This window comes from Notolabrus celidotus, chromosome 6, assembly GCF_009762535.1.
Source record: "Notolabrus celidotus isolate fNotCel1 chromosome 6, fNotCel1.pri, whole genome shotgun sequence".
Taxonomy (NCBI): Eukaryota; Metazoa; Chordata; class Actinopteri; order Labriformes; family Labridae; genus Notolabrus; species Notolabrus celidotus.
Genome location: NC_048277.1, coordinates 8068491 through 8086438, shown reverse-complemented (window position 1 = coordinate 8086438; position 17948 = coordinate 8068491). Strand labels below are relative to the sequence as shown.

The 17948-nt window shown below is 43.1% G+C and overlaps 1 protein-coding gene across 4 annotated transcripts in view; it reads right to left on the bottom strand.

Moving 5' to 3' along the window:
• Positions 1-17948, bottom strand: part of tspan9a (tetraspanin 9a) — a 239984-nt gene that overhangs the window by 30051 nt on the left and 191985 nt on the right. For all 4 annotated transcript variants that reach the window (XM_034685631.1, XM_034685632.1, XM_034685630.1 and 1 more), the window contains one exon: positions 3920-4111. In XM_034685631.1, coding sequence (XP_034541522.1) covers positions 3920-4111 — 192 coding nt within the window. The remainder of the gene's footprint in view (positions 1-3919; positions 4112-17948) is intronic.

Below are 17948 nucleotides of genomic sequence, written 5' to 3'. Positions count from 1 at the left end.
CTGTATGATTATTCCCAAACTGCTTAGTTTTTCTTAATGACTGAGAACACCAAGCCTGAATATGTCTGAATGGAGCTAAGAGCTAAGAGCTTCACAAGGTGTAAAAAGGGGGAGTAGTCCCATGAAGGGTTTGCATTGAGCTGGAGTTACTTTACCCACAAATCCCTGAACAAACAAGGTAAAACATTTTAATTTGAAAGCTCTAAAAGTGCTGGTAGGACAATTGTTTTGCTTTTGGATGCACTGACTCCTGCCGTGGCTTCATATCTTATCTAAGTAAAGAACTACCTTTTGCAGAATGCTGAACTTTTTATGCCAAGGAGACCTATGCTGGTCAGGGGACAGTGAACTGAGGGGGCATCCTTAATGTAATAATTGGCTGCAGAGGTTGCAGGAGGAGCAGCGTTTGAAAAAATGTCATGAAGTGGTTGTATGAGTTACTTAATAGTAAGACGGGCATTTCTGCCATGATAGTTAATTTAAAAAAAGACCCACTAATGTTGGTTTAAAAGTCTTTCTATTTGGAAAATGTTCAACTCTTTACTTTACTGTTTGGTCTACATGCTTCTAAAGACACAAAAATACAACCAAACTAAACAATGAGTGGTTCTGAGGACACCTTTATGAGCTGGAGTTTACAGAGGAAGATGGAGACTGAACCGACGTAAGGAGAGAGTCATCAAAACATGTCACGTTCTTGTTTATATGCTACCACCAGCTTTTTTGCAGTCCCGCTTCTGACGAGGTGAAAAGACAATGATTGTTTTTGGGGTGGCCAATCAGATTTCAGGATTATATGGCCTCCTCCTGGATCCGCCCCTGATGATCCCAGAATCTGAGCTCAAACATGCTCCATAAAGTCAAATAAACAGAGCTGAAGGACGATGAGGTTGGGACAAATTGAGGAAATTTGAGGTGCTGGAAGACTGCTGAATGTTTGAGAGGAGAAAAAAGTTGTTTAAAACCTCCCTAGATTAATTTCCAGTATCGTCCTGCATCTCATCTTCTATTCTCCTCTCCCCACTTGACCCCCTTCAGCTCAATATTTACAGAGCTTTTCTGCACAGTATGGGAGGGGGCATGAAAACCCAGATTTAAGAAAACAGCATTAATTCAGAACTCATTTGGGAGTAAGGATGTTTTGCTGTTCTTTGCGTCAAGGCCAGAATTAAATTAAAAAGTGGAGTTGCTTGCTGAGGTTGGTGGAGTGTCTGGTTGCAGGTTTAGGCTAAAACTGTTGTGCCTTCACCTTCGGTTTTCACATTTGAGAGTTAAAGGAACAGCTCGTCTAGACTAAACTGTTGAGATGCCTCTGTGTGAGAATATGTGGGTATATTTTCACATGCATCCACAGCTTTGTGGGCAGAAGTTCCTATTTGCTTGCATTTCACACTTTCAGAATTGACGTTTCTCTCCCACTTTGTTTTTTCTTTTAATTTGTCTCAGTAAACCATTTTTGGCAGTAAGAAAGAGACATTGAGAATATACTGCAAAGGATGTCTGTGCTTTGAATATTTTTAATCCAGTGAGAGTTGTCCGCAGACAAACTTCAGAGATAATATGTCAAGGTGGATGCTCAGATCTGTTTGCTCACGGAGATCTAAACCTACTCTGATGTTTTTCACGTATTTCTCCCCCCTCCCCTTGCGGGTGTGCTGAGCCGGACCAGCAGACTACAAAAAACAACAACAAAGACCCGCAGACATCTCTGTATTAACCAGAATTATATCAGGGCTAAATATGAAATGATGCTGCTCACAGAAACTTAATGAGAATTCAGATACTTAGTTAATGTTCTCTCTTTTCTTATATCAGTCGTCTTTACTCCCCCCTCCCTGCGCTCCTCTCTCTCTCTGTCTGCTTCACAGTTGTAAGGCAGGTGAAGGGAGCCATGTCGAACACTGAGGATTTTGTGAGGCTTCTGACTGATGCAAGAGCTTCAAGGGATTGAGCTGTTTGTGATGTTAAGTACCCAGAGCCCCGACTACGCTTCTCATTTAAACTTTCTACAGTATACAAGAAAGTTTTTCAGTTTTTTCACAGTAGATCCCCAAAAAGCTCATTATTTTTTAAACTTTTGTAATTAACTTGTGCCCCTGAACATTCTCAGTTATTAGGGAAAGTACACACAGTCAGTGTTTGGCAGGCAAACTGTGAAGTGTGGCGGGCAAAGTAAGTTTCTCGATATTCAATTAGACTCTACCACACTGAAGCCAATTCCGCGAGAAGTGTAGCGAGCTGGGCTACATGTCAATCCTGAACTGCTTATCTACGTTATTTTCTTCACATTTAACCATTTTCAGTCAAAGTCAATGCTCTTTTTAAACTGCTGTGTGTAAAAGTTATACCTTTTAGGAAAAAACAACTTTGAAAAACTACACAAACTTAACTTCAATGCCTTATGATCATCTAAGTTGAACACTTGGATAACTGACCTGCTTAATTTGGTTCATCGTTTAACATGCTGACATGTTTCTGCAGCAGCCAAAATAATGTTCTGTGTGTTAATAATGTCAAGAACTTCTCCCATGTGTGTCACAGCTAGATGGATATGATGTTTGCTTAATCAAAGTTTGGTCAATTAACAAAAAAACATGCACAGAAGGCGAGTAAACTTACCCACTTTCCCCTTATTCAAGTTCTAATTTCTCCACTTAAACCTAATTTCTAGCGTTCCTCTTCCCTTTTTTATGTCCTGTAGTTAGAGCATGACAATTTGTTAGCTAGAGGTTGCAGACTGATTTGGTGATGATTAACTTGAAGCTCCAAACTTTTGGGGAATATTGCTTTTGGAGACCCTTGCGGACAACATGCCAAGTCTCTGTTGGTCTCTTCATGTGCATGTTTCTGTAAAGTTGGCTGACAAAAATCGTATCCATCTGTATTTTATGTTGAACATGTGACTCTTGTTGAAAATGTCAATAAAGATTGTTTTGACAGCATCTCGTCTGACACCTACCCTGCTACAGGGACCGTGGACGTTAAAAATAACTATAAAACATAATTATCAATCTGAAGTTGCACCATTGCATCTGTGTTAACAGAAGCTTTGGTATAGGTCTGTTCAGTTAACTTAGTTAGGTGTACACCTGCAAATATGTTCCTGTTACGCTGTAACTTGTGCACATTCAGCAGCAGCAGGAGCATCGTAAGCCTCAATGATGGACTACACAGTGATGTCATCGTCACGCTGAGGTAAAGTCTTCTAAAATTAAATGTCTGTACTTCTGTTGGCGTCACCTAACAGCTCTTAGCAGGTTGATTGAAGACGGCAGCAGAAAAGCTCTCCTCTGCTTCAACTTTGTGGAAAGCTGTAGATTGTGTGAACGCAGCATGATCATTAAAAGAGCGAAGCTACTGAAACACTCTTTGAGTCTGAAAACATGACGCCACCAAGCTACTGAGAATTGTAACTAATAAGGCTGCAGCTACCCAACACTGACTCTAATAACTCAGCATGCTGGTTACAAAAGGACCTCTTGATTGACAGCTCTATCTCGAGGCTATGACCAAAGCTGTGGAAAGAACACGGATGCTTTGATGTTCATTTGCAGAAAGAGAGCGTCCCTCTGCTCAGCTGTAATTTTCCTCTGTGAGCTCCTGAGGTTTGATGCAAACAAACTGAACTCTTCCTGTCAGCCGTCTGCCTCCGCTGTAGTTCCAGCTGAGAAACCAACACAAATATGCCGCTGAGTTCCTGCTGGCCTGTGACCACTGAGTGTGGGTGTTTAGAAACATATGACTTGATTGATATGCAATAGGATGTCTCCACAAGACACTTCTGTCAATATTTGCGTGGCTGATGTGGAGGAATGTGTGAAAAAATACCCACAGGAGGAGAGGAAGTGTGACAGAGGAGTGGCATCAAAACCTGCACAGTCATCTCATTCAGAAGAAAAGGTATTCAGATTTAACTCACGCTTAGGAGCAGGCACTTATTCTCCTTGATGGCACCCAGGCAACCGAGGAAGCCCGTTACCATGACGATGGCGCCAATGGCGATGACCATGTTGGCAGCTGACAATGAGGGGAATGAGGGCGAGAAGGTGGCGAAGCTGCCCTGAGACACCGAGAGCCAGATGCCCACGCCGAGCAGCCCACAGCCACATAACTGCAAGGCAAGAGATAAGACAGGCGACAAGGTGAGAGAAGTGAACACAGATACAGATGCTTTCAGGGTTAGTTACAAGAATTCTGCACAAACACACTTGATTTTCAGCTCTTTCCTGGCAGATTTCACTCACAATGACACATCGACTCAATAATAGCATGTTGGCTCTAAACAGACAGAAATCCCAGCTCCAAAAAATCCTGCTGCAACAGGCTCAGTTTCCCTCTCGATGCTCAGGGAGTTGCCCACGCAGTCATCCATCAGCAAACACAGCTCAGAAACAAGAGGGTTTACCCCAATTACAACTATCATAAGCCAATAACAGCTCTGCAAGAGATTAGCGCAAAAATTGGACTTGGGCTGTGCTGGTTGTGCACGTTTGAGCTGATTATTCTAAACCCAGAACAAACAGAGATGTAATTACTGCCACTGCATAAAACGAAAACTCTGAAGCTTTTAAAAAATTACCTGCACTGACTTTAACCTCACCTAGAGGGAGCAATTCCCTAATCTCTCTCTGCCACCCTTCAAGGCCCCAAGTGATGTGTGTGAGGGCTGCAGCAGGAGCCCATTAAAGTGAAGAACGTGTTTATGGAGGGTTTGGATCGGCAAAGTGGAGAGTCCAACCTGCTGATGTGCGGCTCCATCTATCTGAGATAAGAGCAACACAACAAGCTAACCACCCTGTGAAATATAGGCGAGGAGAAAAAGTGGTGACATTTTTTGCTTGCGCCTAATAGAATAAAATACCCAGGGCAATCTTCATGAATAAGAAAAAAATCTCAATGAGGTAAAATATGGAGAGGCAGTGTGGTAAATCACCTCTCCACCACCCTTTCTATCCTACTATTCATAACGCTCCCCACCTCCTTTTCTCATCTTCGCACTGCTGCTCAGGAACACTTTAATGCCTGTCAGCAATATGTTCAACAAACCTGCTGCGCATGCAAAGAATACACACACACATACTGAGGCACACATCCATATACAGAACACACACAAAGTCATCGTCAGGTAGGAATAATGGATACATCTCAACTGTTTCCTCCCCGACAGGATAAAATAACTGATGTACCAAACAGGATTTCATCTTCATTATTCACCGAAGCCGAACGGACAAACAGCACAACTGATAATAAAGTCACAATGTGCTGCAGCTCTTACACTAACAAACATTCACAGCTTCATCCTGACAGACAGCACACGTCTGGTGATCAGCGACGTTGCAGCATGGGCAAACAAAGTGACTTAGAGCACATTAAAAGTCCTGCTAACCTCAAGAGCGGTTCTCAGAGATGTAAGGTGATGATGTGGAGAAGAAACACGCCTCATGATGTGATGAATGACGCCTCTGGTCTAATTAATCCTTAAGGATCTGAACATACATAAACTAGAGTCAAGAGGGCCCCTCTCATGTGTCGCATGAGTTCAGTTTCACTCTCGTTAACCTGTAACCTTCGAACAGCGATGTTTGACTGTGCAGACCGACCTCCATGGATGAAGGCGCCTTAGGGCAAACACGGCAGCTCACTCACAAAGATAAATGACACACGCTCTTCGAGAAATGACTTGATGTGATTAAAAGCAGGAACACAGATACGATTCTTAACAGACTAAATCCTTTATTATAGACATTCTTGGTATTCAGTCAGGGAACGGTAATCTTCATAAAGGGCACAGTCCAATTTAATGTCACTTCTTCCGTCATTGCTAACGTCACTTATGCCTTCTCCCCCATCTTAAAGCACGGGTCAGAGATACTCTACAACTCCTGAAGCTTGAGAGAAATCAGTTTTCCTCCAGGAGGATCTAAAGGATAACTCTCACCGTGTTTTCATCCTTTCATTACATATCTGCCCGAGCAGCTGTGAGAATAAAGTGTTTTCAATTTTGCTTTAATGTGCTTCAGAAGTGGCTCCCTGCCAATCACACACAGTTTGTTTGTTTGTTCATTTTTGCTCCCAGTTTCCTTTTATAATCTGCCTCTATGTACAGTTAGTATAATTCATTTATTTCTTTGTCAAGCTCTGTTGTCTATTTTTGTTATGTTGGTGAAAACTTGATATTTAATTATCCTTTCATGCTAATTTACCTTTTTATTTATTCTTTTTCTTTTAAAGATTATATTTTTGGGCTTTTCATGAATTTATTGAGAGGAAAGACAGAGTAGGAAAACTGGGAATAGAGTGGGAGTAAATAGTGGCACCAGGCCACAGGTCGGATTTTAAAACGAGGCTGCCTTCGCTTCGGGACGAAAGCGTACATGGGGCTTGCAGAGAGCTAAATCTGTCCACCTTTTAATCCCTTTGTGTGGGTGGCAGGGGGAGGTTGACTGTGGGGTGTTATACCTGTACTTTGGTAAACAAAATGCCTCTTTTAAAACACAAATCTGTTAAAAACACAAAAACAAGGACCCAGAGGGATGAATCGAGTCCACCCAACAAAAACGACACAAGATGAATGAAAACAAAAGGCTCTAAAACACTGGGATGTAGTCACCCATTAGTTTCTGAGGAAGTGTTTCTGAGCCCAAAGATGTTGGTCACTAAGGATGTTCCAAAAAAACTAATTTCCTGGTCGTTTAAATGGACATTTAAATTTCTGATGAACCATCTCAAGGTGAGAAAACACTCAGAAAACTTAGAAACTGATATCACTTCATTAAAGACAGCTAGACAAATGATCTGAGTCTGCAGGTGGATGATGTCAAATTAGTTTGCAAAGTGTGGCTAATATTTGCAGAACTAGCCCCACCAGCCCTCAGTCCTTCCTGCAGGTTAACGTCCACATGCCTGTGCTGGTTCCTCATTGCTCTGGTTGAGTGGTTATATGTCAGTTTAACTAGACCCAGCCTAGATCCAACCAAGCCCAGCTACTATTTGACATCTGCTCATGTACATCCAGGTAGTAGAGAATCAAAGCCTTATGGCAGTAGGCTTTAAGAGGGTGGCTGCACCACAACTTAGACACTACATATGGCCTTGTGGTCACCATATTGTAAACATAAAATAACTTTCTGTCTAACTTTCTGACAATCTACAAACCAGCATAGAGATGGAGTTGTAGCTGTTTGCCTTGCTGCCTAGCAAACAGCAAAGACATGCCCACCTATCAGTGAAATCAGAGAATCACACCCCTCATTTGGTGTAACTGTGCTGACTATTGACCACAGTCTAATAAAACAGATGAGTTAGAAAAAAAAAATCTCCTGTTCAGTTGAACTGAGTAAATAAAGAATTTATTTAAACAGTTTTTATTCCAGGCTGTAAACATTCTGCTGTTGAAATGGATATTTTGAGATCACTTTCACTCAGTTTCCTTGTCGTTTGAAGCAAGCCTCTAGCGGACACTTGAGAAACTGCGGTTGCACATCCGTATTAGCTTTATTTCGTTGATAAAAACCCTGACTGAGAGTATTCAAACTCCAACAGTGACAGACTTAGGTTGTATGATTGTGTGAAAGATTGCGATTGACACTCTAACAAACAAGTGTTTCTTTCAAGGTCAGAGACACGAGTGGTTATGAAAAGAGCTTGCCATGCAGACCCGGAGTGAAGGACACTTGTTTGGTCACATATCAATGAGAGTGATGCTGCGCTGGAATTCACACCCAGAATGAAAGAATAATCGGGGTGAGCCCCCTCTTGAGTGAAATCAAGAGAGAGCGAGCTGGGTTGGTGCTCCAAAGACTTTCAATCACCTGTCGTCTAAATTATTCAGAGGAATTCGCTGGGAGGCACCCGTCGGTCCTTTATGCGCTTGTGATTAAAACCAATGAATGAAACGTCAATTGAAAAAAGCTAGTAAAGGTCATGTCCCTGTGTAGAGTGGCAAATACACGAAAACACCACTGACACTCTTCAGAAGGCCAGATTATATAGAGCGTGCTGAGGGTTCGATGCAGCAAATCGGAGGGAATTGTACGTTTAAGAGGCCACATAGTTAGAGTGGATTTACAGCTAGCGAGGGAAACCTAGGAGGTTTAAGAGTCCAGGTTGGGAGGGATACAGTGCCGGGGCTTAATTGTGTTTAATGCCCAGTGAAGGGAGCGTGTCCAAGTGTGTCACTCTCTTAAGTGACTGTGAAACCACCCAGCCCCCACTCAATCTGTCTGATCTGAGCCCAACAGGAGCGCACCATAATCTGTGTCCTGCTTCTGCTATTGACACTACTACCACTACTACAACACACTGTCATCAGACCTCTGAGACCATGCCATGGGAAATACCTCCAGTACAAGCTCTGATCTCTTGGGTTATCTGACCTTAATGTGGGCGTTGGAGCTTGACCTCGAACCTCTCTGCTGAGCTCCTTATCTGCTTTTAATTGTGGGACAGCCCTGTTTTGATATCCCATCTGTGAGGAAGGATAAAGGAATCCCCAAACAACTGGAGAGGCTTGTAAACAGTCTCAGAAAAGGCTTACTGTTAAGGCGCTCATTGTTTTGACATCAGTCAGAAAGAGAGAAGCTGCAGGGTTATGATTAACATTTGTGTCGGAGGAATAAATTGGTGTATTACCATATTTTCTAAGGATGTGGAAACAAAAATAACTGTTCATACAATATTGTTTCAGCCCACTACTAGTCCAAAAGACGTGATACAAGTCAAACAGCAACTGATGCAAAACTTTTTTGACCTTAGACCAGCACTCTCACTTCTCTATGATCTACAAGTCACTCAATACAAATATCCTGAAGTATTACTAGGCCATGCAAAGACTGTAAGTCCTTGGCTTTCCTATCAATCCAATCTGCACAATGGGAATCCACACCAATTATCTGTGCAGATGGTAACAACATCAAGAATGCTCTGGGCTGTTACTGTTTTTACGAGCCACGTATGAATCCTTGCAGGACTCAGACCCATCATTAAACCACCCAGGGTGAGGCCTGACAGCTTGCCGGCTCCACCACCTTTTCAATTTTAACAAACTTCAGTGAGGAGTCTTTTAGCATGCTAGATTTTCAAATATGTATTTCTGCTTTGGTTACTAGAAAACACTTTGAAAACAACTCGGCTGTTTTGTCTTGTTGATGTTCTGTTTTGCCTCGTCGACATTGCCTCGTACACTCGCAGCAGTGCGGAGATGCTTCCCTCCTATTCATCACTTTGAAGGTTACTTTCATATTTGAGGCTGATAGGAACATATCTCCCAGCCGTGATAATGAAAAAACATTTCGCAGTCTGCAACACAAAACTGGCTGCTCTAAACGCTGAATTGAGTTCAGAAAGTTAATAACAGCCCTTCTGACAGAAGGGAGGGGCGCTGTGAGCGTAGAATCCTGGTTGATGGGAAGCCTCTTTTTTTTTAATTGAGGAAAAAAGAGTAAGAGCACACTAAGGTTATATGTGACCTTTTCATATGTGTTAGGGAATACTTTGACAGCACCTCCATGGCAAGACAGAAAGGATCCAAGAGTCTAAATGCCAATTCCAGAAAAGTGACAAAAGGAGCCCTGCAGAGAGGAGCAAGATTAACTTTCTGCTGGAGGAAACTGGAGATGTGACTCCGTATGGATGAATGAGGTCTCACTGTTTGGGCCCTCTAACAAGCTAAGGATGGGAGTAATTGCAATAATACAGTGTGAGGAGACTTTACCAACCAGAAAGTAGAGGTGAACCAGGTCAACCATAAGGCGTGTGAAAGAGGGATATAAGGTATTAGTGCAGGAGAGATTGGATGCACACATAAAATGTGTATCAAAGAAAAGAGGATGGAGCATAGAGGAAGAGAAGAAGAAGAAAATAGAGGCTGACCCTTCTTCCGAGTGGCTGGCTTGGAGAATTATCAGTTGCTGCACTAACTGGTTCAGTGACACAGAGCCACCCGACTAACTTCAATCTCCACCAGGGGAAGGAGGTGTGAGGAGGGATGGGAAGTGTACGTGTGTGTGTGGGTGTAAGAAAAAGTTGGAGGAGATTGACCTTTTCACACCATGAGCATTCACAGAGGTCACGTCCTGTGGTAAAAACAGACAATTTTTGTCAAATGACTGTGTACTGTGTGGCTGCTTGATGCTCCAGTGACTCAGTTTGTGAAGTTTGAGTGTGAGAGTGATATGAACACAGGCAGTAAGAGCTGAAACCTCTGGCTTTAGTTTACTTAAGGCTTTGCAGCTGAGAGTATATAACTGGTCTATAAAGACACAAACTTGAAACCCATCAGCTATCATCAGACGACATGTCCTCTAAGGGAGGGAATTCACTGAGACTGGATTGTGGCTGCCAGTAGCACCAAGAATTGTGTATCATTCGCTCCCCATTTGCTCTGTCTCAATGTCTTATTCACAAAGCATGCTGCCTGAATGATATTTAAGCTTGAAGTTAAACACAAAGTTCTGCAGCTTTGTGCAGTTTGCTCTTGTTTTGCATCTGATTGTGGAGATGAGCTGTCAGCATCTCTACAACTTGCTGCACAGAGCTGTGCTCCGCGCTCTCAAGCTCCATCCTTCCCACACAAAGATGATAAACAGAATAGGGAGGGGACACTTCTTCCCTGTGATCTTGGGACGCAATTCATAACAGATGCGACACAAGTTTCACAATTTATATCCAGTTATATCCAGCTCTTGGAGGAAGCTCGCAAAGATCAGCTTGTTGATATAAGACATTCCAGGTGCATATAAAATCCCAGGTCGAGGAGGCAGTATAATAATCATATTGTTACCACACACTTGAGGAATAGTTGGACAAATAATCGGTTATGCAAAGCCCAGAATCAGGTCATGCCCCACAATCATTGGGGGCGGCAGATCGGGTCCTATTTCTGGCCAAAAATGATCTAGTGTGTGGCCAGCCTCAGTGTGAGAATGATGCATGCCGAGTGTGAAATCAGTGCAGCTCCCTGCCTGAACTAGCTCCCAGGTGTTGCTCAATTTACACCAAGAATTTACTCTGGTTTATTTCTGCAGGATGAACCTGGAACAGAAACCGATGTTCTTGTGATTTTCTTATAACTAACAGGTCTTAAGCTTGCTGAAATAACAACATCAAAGTAGAAGCTTTGTCTGGTCTGTCCTCAGGAGGAGAAGAAAACTAAAGGCTGATTTATACTTCTGCGTCTCCCCTACGCAGCAGGGGCTGACGCGGACATGAGCCCCACATACTTGTGCGTCGGTGTGTCTGTGTCGCGCAGCAATTCTCCGCCGAAACGCCTGAGGGCAGTGCGGTCTCTCTGATAGCCGGCCGCCTGCTTCCGGTCCCGCTACGATCTCTGTTTACTTTTCCACAGAGTTTCAGAGCGTGTTATGTTAATCTACAGCTGATACATGTTGCTGTTTATCATACAGACATGATTACATGAAGAATAGAGAGGAGGAGATGAAATACACGGTCGATGTGCGGCCGATGTCCGGGATCCCGGAAGTGTTGTAAATGCGGGAAAGACAAAGCCGCCGAGCGGACCAATCACAGAGCTTGCGGTCCGCGTCGGCTCTACGGGGAGTTACATTTTGGAGGAGGTGCACGTCAGCTATGTGCGTAGGCCTCGGCGTAGGTACAGGAGCTACGCGGACCCCAGGCGTAGGGTACGCTGTTGATTCAACGCAGAAGTATAAATCAGCCTTAATTTTACAATGTTTGCTTGTTGAATGGAGGAGGATCCATCCAGAAAGTTTGAAAGTCCAGACACCAGTTGGACTTTGCAACACAGCGTCAGGCAGATTTGTGTCTCAGTGTAAACGTTTGATCGAGAATAGATTGTTAGCTGCTCTTCATGCAGATATCTGTTTATATAGATAAATAAACCATCAGATTACCACTGTTAGGAGCCGGGATGTCGTTGCAGCAGGTTGTGTTTTGCCTGCTTTTTCTCTCTGTTTTTCCTGCACACACTAAAGACTGCTGATGCGTGATTGGTCAAAACTACGTGGACAAGAAATGTAACAGGCAGAAAAATGTTTCCCAAACCAAAATCTAGGTCCTAGTCAACGGCTTCTACTTTTTTAAGCAGTGTCTGTAAAAAAATAAAAATAAAGACACTGTTTTTCAAAACAGCAACAGTCTCCTAAAGACATCTGTGGGGTCATACTGAAAACTAACCTTTAGTTTCAGTAATTAGAGAGCACTTCTTCCCTTACAGCACAGTAAACTTTGAAATTGGGGGAAATGCCAACCTGACTGCACTGCTTTATCACTTTACGATCCCCTCTGCCCTTTACTGCAACTCCATCTTTCTTTTTATTGCAAAAGAAAACTTTTTTTTCTTTGGGCACACAGCATCTCTTGCTTTAGCCTTCATTGATTTTGCACTGAAATAAAGACACAGGATATTCACCTCAGATAAAAGAACATATTTCATTTCTCTCCATGTGATCCCTCAAGCCTGTGATTCATGCTCCCATATAAGTGCTAAATGGGCTGCAAACTGCAAGTGGGAAACAAAACCATGGAACAGCAAACATAATAAAGCAACAGTAAACATCAGAAAGGAAGGAGAGAAAAGAGCTGAAAGTAAAGACAGGCTATCTGTATTTTCTACCCAGTGAGTGAAAAAGGTCTTCTCTGAGGCGTGCTGTGAAATAAAAAGAGAGGGATTTTAAGAGAAGATTCTCTGGAGAGTGTGTGAGAGCCTGTCAGAAAAGGTTGTGTTTTTTTTTCAGAGATTTCTTCCTCATAAATACACTTTTACTGTATTCATCCTTCATGGGCCAAACAGTGGAGCACAAAGACAAAAGTCGTGGTGACACAAAAGCACACTGTGTTATATCTCACATTATGACTCCTGATTTATTTGCTGACTCACCCTGTCCTCGCTAAAAAAAGCCATGTAGTTTTAAGTTCTAGTTTCAGCCTCACATGTAAGCAGCTCCTAATCTGAACTGGACCTCAACAAAAACATTGAAACCAATCATTAAATTTACTGTTCCTGCATCAACATACTTTGACTTTTGACATTTCACAAAAGACGTATTCAAGTTCTTGTCAAGTGCTCCAAAGTTTACTACAATAATAAATACCCACTCATAGCTAGATCCACAGCAAACCTTTGTTGTCAGCTTGTCAGAGTTGTAATGAGTGATTGGTAAATTACATGTTTTAACAGCCTTATAAGAAGAGTCCATAATATGGACAGAAAATCGTTGAATGCTGGGGTTGTGGTTCAAGTTTGTTTTGATACTTCACAGCTTTTCTTTTTCACTGAGAAACAAAAACAAACAAAACAACTTCCAGGAAGACTTTTCAAGGCTACAAACAAGTATTCAGGGGAGTAACCCTGTCATGAATCAAGGAAGAAGTGCAAACATTTTTTATATTTAGCTGGATTTAGGCGAGTACACAGCAGCTACTTCAAAAACTTGTTGACTATAAGATGAGTAAACCTTGGGTAGTTTTGGTGAAAAGAAAAATCTTTAATGCTTTCATTATAATCTATATTGTAATGTTTAATGCATAGAACGGCTGTGATGAGGAAGGCGTTAGACTAGAACAGTACACTTCAGTCTGAAAACACAACCTACATAAGATCAGCAGATAAGAGGCACCGCTTTGTCCTCAGGGAGCGCCAAAATCAACACAAACAGAAAGTTCCTCACAGGATCAAAGCATGGTCATTAAAACCATCATAATGCAATGTTCGTGAACGCACCACAGATCTATCAACAGCCTGTACAGCCAATAGGAAAGCATGACACAGGATCAGCCGCCGCTAAGTCGTGTTTTCATCCCATGGTTACAGGTGCGCTGGAAGCTATCCAGAATCTGATTAAAATCGTTGGCTGTCCAACATTTTTATGATCAAATTACTCTGCACGCAGCTTTGTCACTTTTTTGCAGCCTGAGGGCCTCAGGATTTAGAGGCTGGTGTGAGTGCAGAGTGTACAGAGGAGGGGACACAGGGTGCAAAGGGAAGGGAGATTGGCAGACACGACATCACACAGGAGCTTTACCAACAACAGCTTAGACAGAGCAATTTGATCACATGTAAGTCATGTTGTCAAACCGGATTATCATTGAGAACATTGTGTTATAATTTTGTGCTATTTTAAGACATTAGCAACAATTTAAAATCTGCTTCTTCATTAAATTCCACACATCCTATAGTCCCACATCCACCTCTAATTATGAGGTGCTTCCACAATAACTGCTCAAACTATGACAGACAAACTTAGCTGTAGGCAACATCCAGATATCCAGTGATACCCAGCACCCCTGTCTCCCCAGGGCTCCTGAGGGCATGGTTTTTGTTCCCCTGTGAATATCATAGGGCCAATGTGAGCCGTATGACACTTAAATTATTCACAGGGTCTGCGTTGGTGGCTGAGGGAAACAGTGCTCTCAGGCTCAGAATAAACACTGCATGAATTCAAAGAGCTGGGACTGATGTGAAGCTTAAGATTGAAAAAACTATATCTGCCTGTTTAAAGTTTCATTCACCCAGTAAGGTCCTGGTGGACACGCACAAAGCGAGAGGTTTCCGAGAAAATCATGCTGACTGACGGACTGCTTACACAATGTGCTGCTTTCGATGAACCTGCGCACTTCAATTTGCGAAGATTTGAACTTTTAAGGGGTAAGGTGTATTTTGTCTTAACATCTAAACTGACTCTCACCCTCCTTCTGGATACTACAAGACAAAACGTTTTACCTTTTGTACTCTGCTGATATATTTCCAGAAAAGAAGAGTTCACACCATCCATCACATGCTTAGTCAAGCATTCACGGTTGTGCAATCCTGTGCTGGTTTTGGTTGGATGCCTTAGCTGGGCACTTTGAGGGGGGAGTCTAGATTGCCCTGTTTAGAGCTCTTCAACGATGCACCTATCAATGATGCAGAGGTTGACATGTTTCCATCCCTCTCTCTCTGCCTCTGTCTCTCCTGAGGAGAGCTGAAAGGCCTTTTCACTGCCGAGTGACTCCAAATCAATCAGGGTGGGAGGGATTAAAGGCAGACAAGCCTTTCTCTGCCTGTCCGGAGCGATGCCCCTTGTCTCGGCTGACGCACCCACACTCTTTCACACCTGACAACAGCCTCTACCCTCAGAGGACGAGACACAAAAAGAGAGAAATCCAGGACAATGGCAGAGGAAACGCTATTAGACATCCCTGACTAATTCTGCTGTTAGTTCTCTACCATCCCAACAAGACTCTTCAATCAGCCCAAAAACCCACCGGCACTTCAATTATGCATGGAGAACAAGTAGGAGAGCACCAGAAAGAGGAAGTTATCACATGATTGGAAGTAGAGCATGGGGGGATCTGAGCTTGCCAGTCGAGAGCGCTGACAGAGACACAGACAGATGCAGAGGGAAATGGGGCCTGCAAGCCAAGAGCAGAGTAAAAAAGCACAGAGCCAGAGACCAAAGCTCTGGTCCAAATACAGACAAACACTGCCACAGGAGAGCAAAGCTTCTTTACTTCTTCCTGCTGCGGATGCGTGCCGGCTGCAGAGATAGCAGCTGCCCTGTTTTACTGCTTTCTCTTCCCAGTATTTCAGGACTGACACTAAGAAGGCAAGCGTGTTCAGTCCTAAAAAAGAGATGGAGGACCATAAAAATTCTCAATGTTGTTCTAATGAGGACAATGAGATATAAATACATAAACAAACGCTGATAACAGAGGGAAATGTTCATCCACAAGCCTCTAATTAAATGACTATATTGCCGCTTGCTGTTGACATCTAAGGTGCTTATTAAGATATCCTACGAGACGTTTGCGTATAATAAAAAGTAAACACGTTAAGGAAAATAAATATCTATTTATGTGAAAGCAATGCCATTTTATGAGTGCCTGTTTTCCTCCACATAAACTGCCGTGCCTGTAGAGGCACACAAACCCTCGCCTGGTATAAATATCTCACTCTGTCTGCCAGTGCAGCCATGCTGAAAATCCTCAGAGGTGGGCAGACGGTTGGACAGCCTCCCATTGAGTTTCACTAGTTGAAGGGCTTAATGAGTATGCTGGCTCAGCAGAGGGAGAGCATGGCAAGAGACTTGTGTATCATGCAGGTTGGACACTCAACCTGCTCCCTGCATAGAACCTGGAGCAGAGGAGCAAAGGGCTTAAGGAAATTGGAATTCCCTAATGCACCCTATGGCAGCTATAGTGTGCTGTAAGTAAAAGAGAGAGTGTTAGACTCAGCACATTTCCCAGCTACTTTTCACCCCTCACAGTATCAAATGGAACCCAAGACTCAAAGTCACTGTGGAGGGCAACAGCTAAATGGATTTGTAAGGGGACATCTGCTACGGAGAGTTCCCCAACAGAGCTGTCCATATGTCTCATACTTCTCTCAACTCAAGTCCCCATTTCACAAACCAAACAATAACCTCCACTGAACAAAAACTACAGCCGCATAATGTATGCTTCCTAATCGGCACAGGGAGTTTGAAGTGTGCTCTGAAGCTGACCTTCCCTGTTTGTGTTTGAGACTGCTACAACAGAACAATGTTGTTACAAATGTATCTCAGGAGTCGGGGCATTGCCGGTGTGTAAGTAGGTGAAGGCCTGCTGCAGTCCGGGGATTTCTACCTGGAAATCAGAGATACATTGTTGAGGCTTTTTCTCCAGGGTCAGTCCGCCTGACCTTGGGCAAAAATAGGCTGCTATGTCGACTGCAAACTGTTTGGTAGAAAGCTGATACGAAGTGTGTGTGTGTGTTTGTGTGCCTGTAGATGTGCTCCGAAAATGGTTAACATCTCATTTCATTGGGAAAAGCAGGGAGAGGCCGCAGGGCCGAGTACTGCTCAGTCCACTAAGATCTGACCCGCTACTGATGCTGGAAAGCAACATCCATTAGAGACACAGGCGTAAGCACAGTGCCTTCCATTCATTACAAGGTGATGAAGGCTTACTCATGCTGCTGATGAACAAGAGAGGTTCCATTTCCAACGGTTGTGATGGCCAAGACCCAAAACGAATATGAGGGGGTGAAGTCAAGCCTAACTGTGCAGCTGTGCAGAAACAAGCTGTGTCTATTCACTGTGTGTGCTTCCACATGGTTGCAGAGGGGTGGAACAAATTTAAACAAATGCATATAAGAAAAATAGTGAACATCTAAGCATATGTTTATTCCTTGAGCAGTGTTAGTGTGAATGGAAACACTCCTGTTATGCAATGCATGGCATTATGCATCCCTGGAGGGACCGAGGGAAGATGAAGACGCAGAATATGCACATCAGCTTAAGTGAAAACCAGAGCACCAGGCGGATGCCTAGCAAGAAAAGAGGATATCCAGATTGAAAGACATGTAATCAATAGCTACTCTGCATGCGGTGCCACAGGGTAAATGACTATTTCCCTGCACTTACTGTATAAAGGGCTTTTTAATACTCTTTTCTCTTCATTCTAAATTATTCACCACACTTTTAAAGACAGAGCTGAGGGAAGAAACTGCAGAGGGAGAGGTTTGCTAATGTTATTACACCCTCTCCTATGAAGTGATAAAGTAGCCTGACGCTGTACAACTGAGACTTTTATTATTGGCCCTTTTCCATGTCTCCTTATATCTTACTTGTCCCACTGTTGCTTCTTTTTGTGCTGCAGGCGACGTTTCTTCTTCTACTATTTCTACACCCAAGCTTGTTGCAGCACCTTCTGTAATTCATGCCATAATTCATGCTGTACTTGGACAAAAAAAGAAAAGAAGCTTTGGGAATATTTGCAGACCTGCTGGAATGAGGGAATTCTGCAGAGCACAGCATCTCCCCTCCCCCACTCTGTTAGTCACGAGTGCGTAGCAGCACAAATCCTGAAAAATTGACCTTATTTCTGGAATGTGTGCCACAAGTGACTTCCTTTTGGAGATAATAAACTAAGAGAGCGAGGGAACATGGAGCGAAAACAAGACCTTACATTAACAAATACAGAGAGCCAATCTGTATTCATGAAGGTGCGGC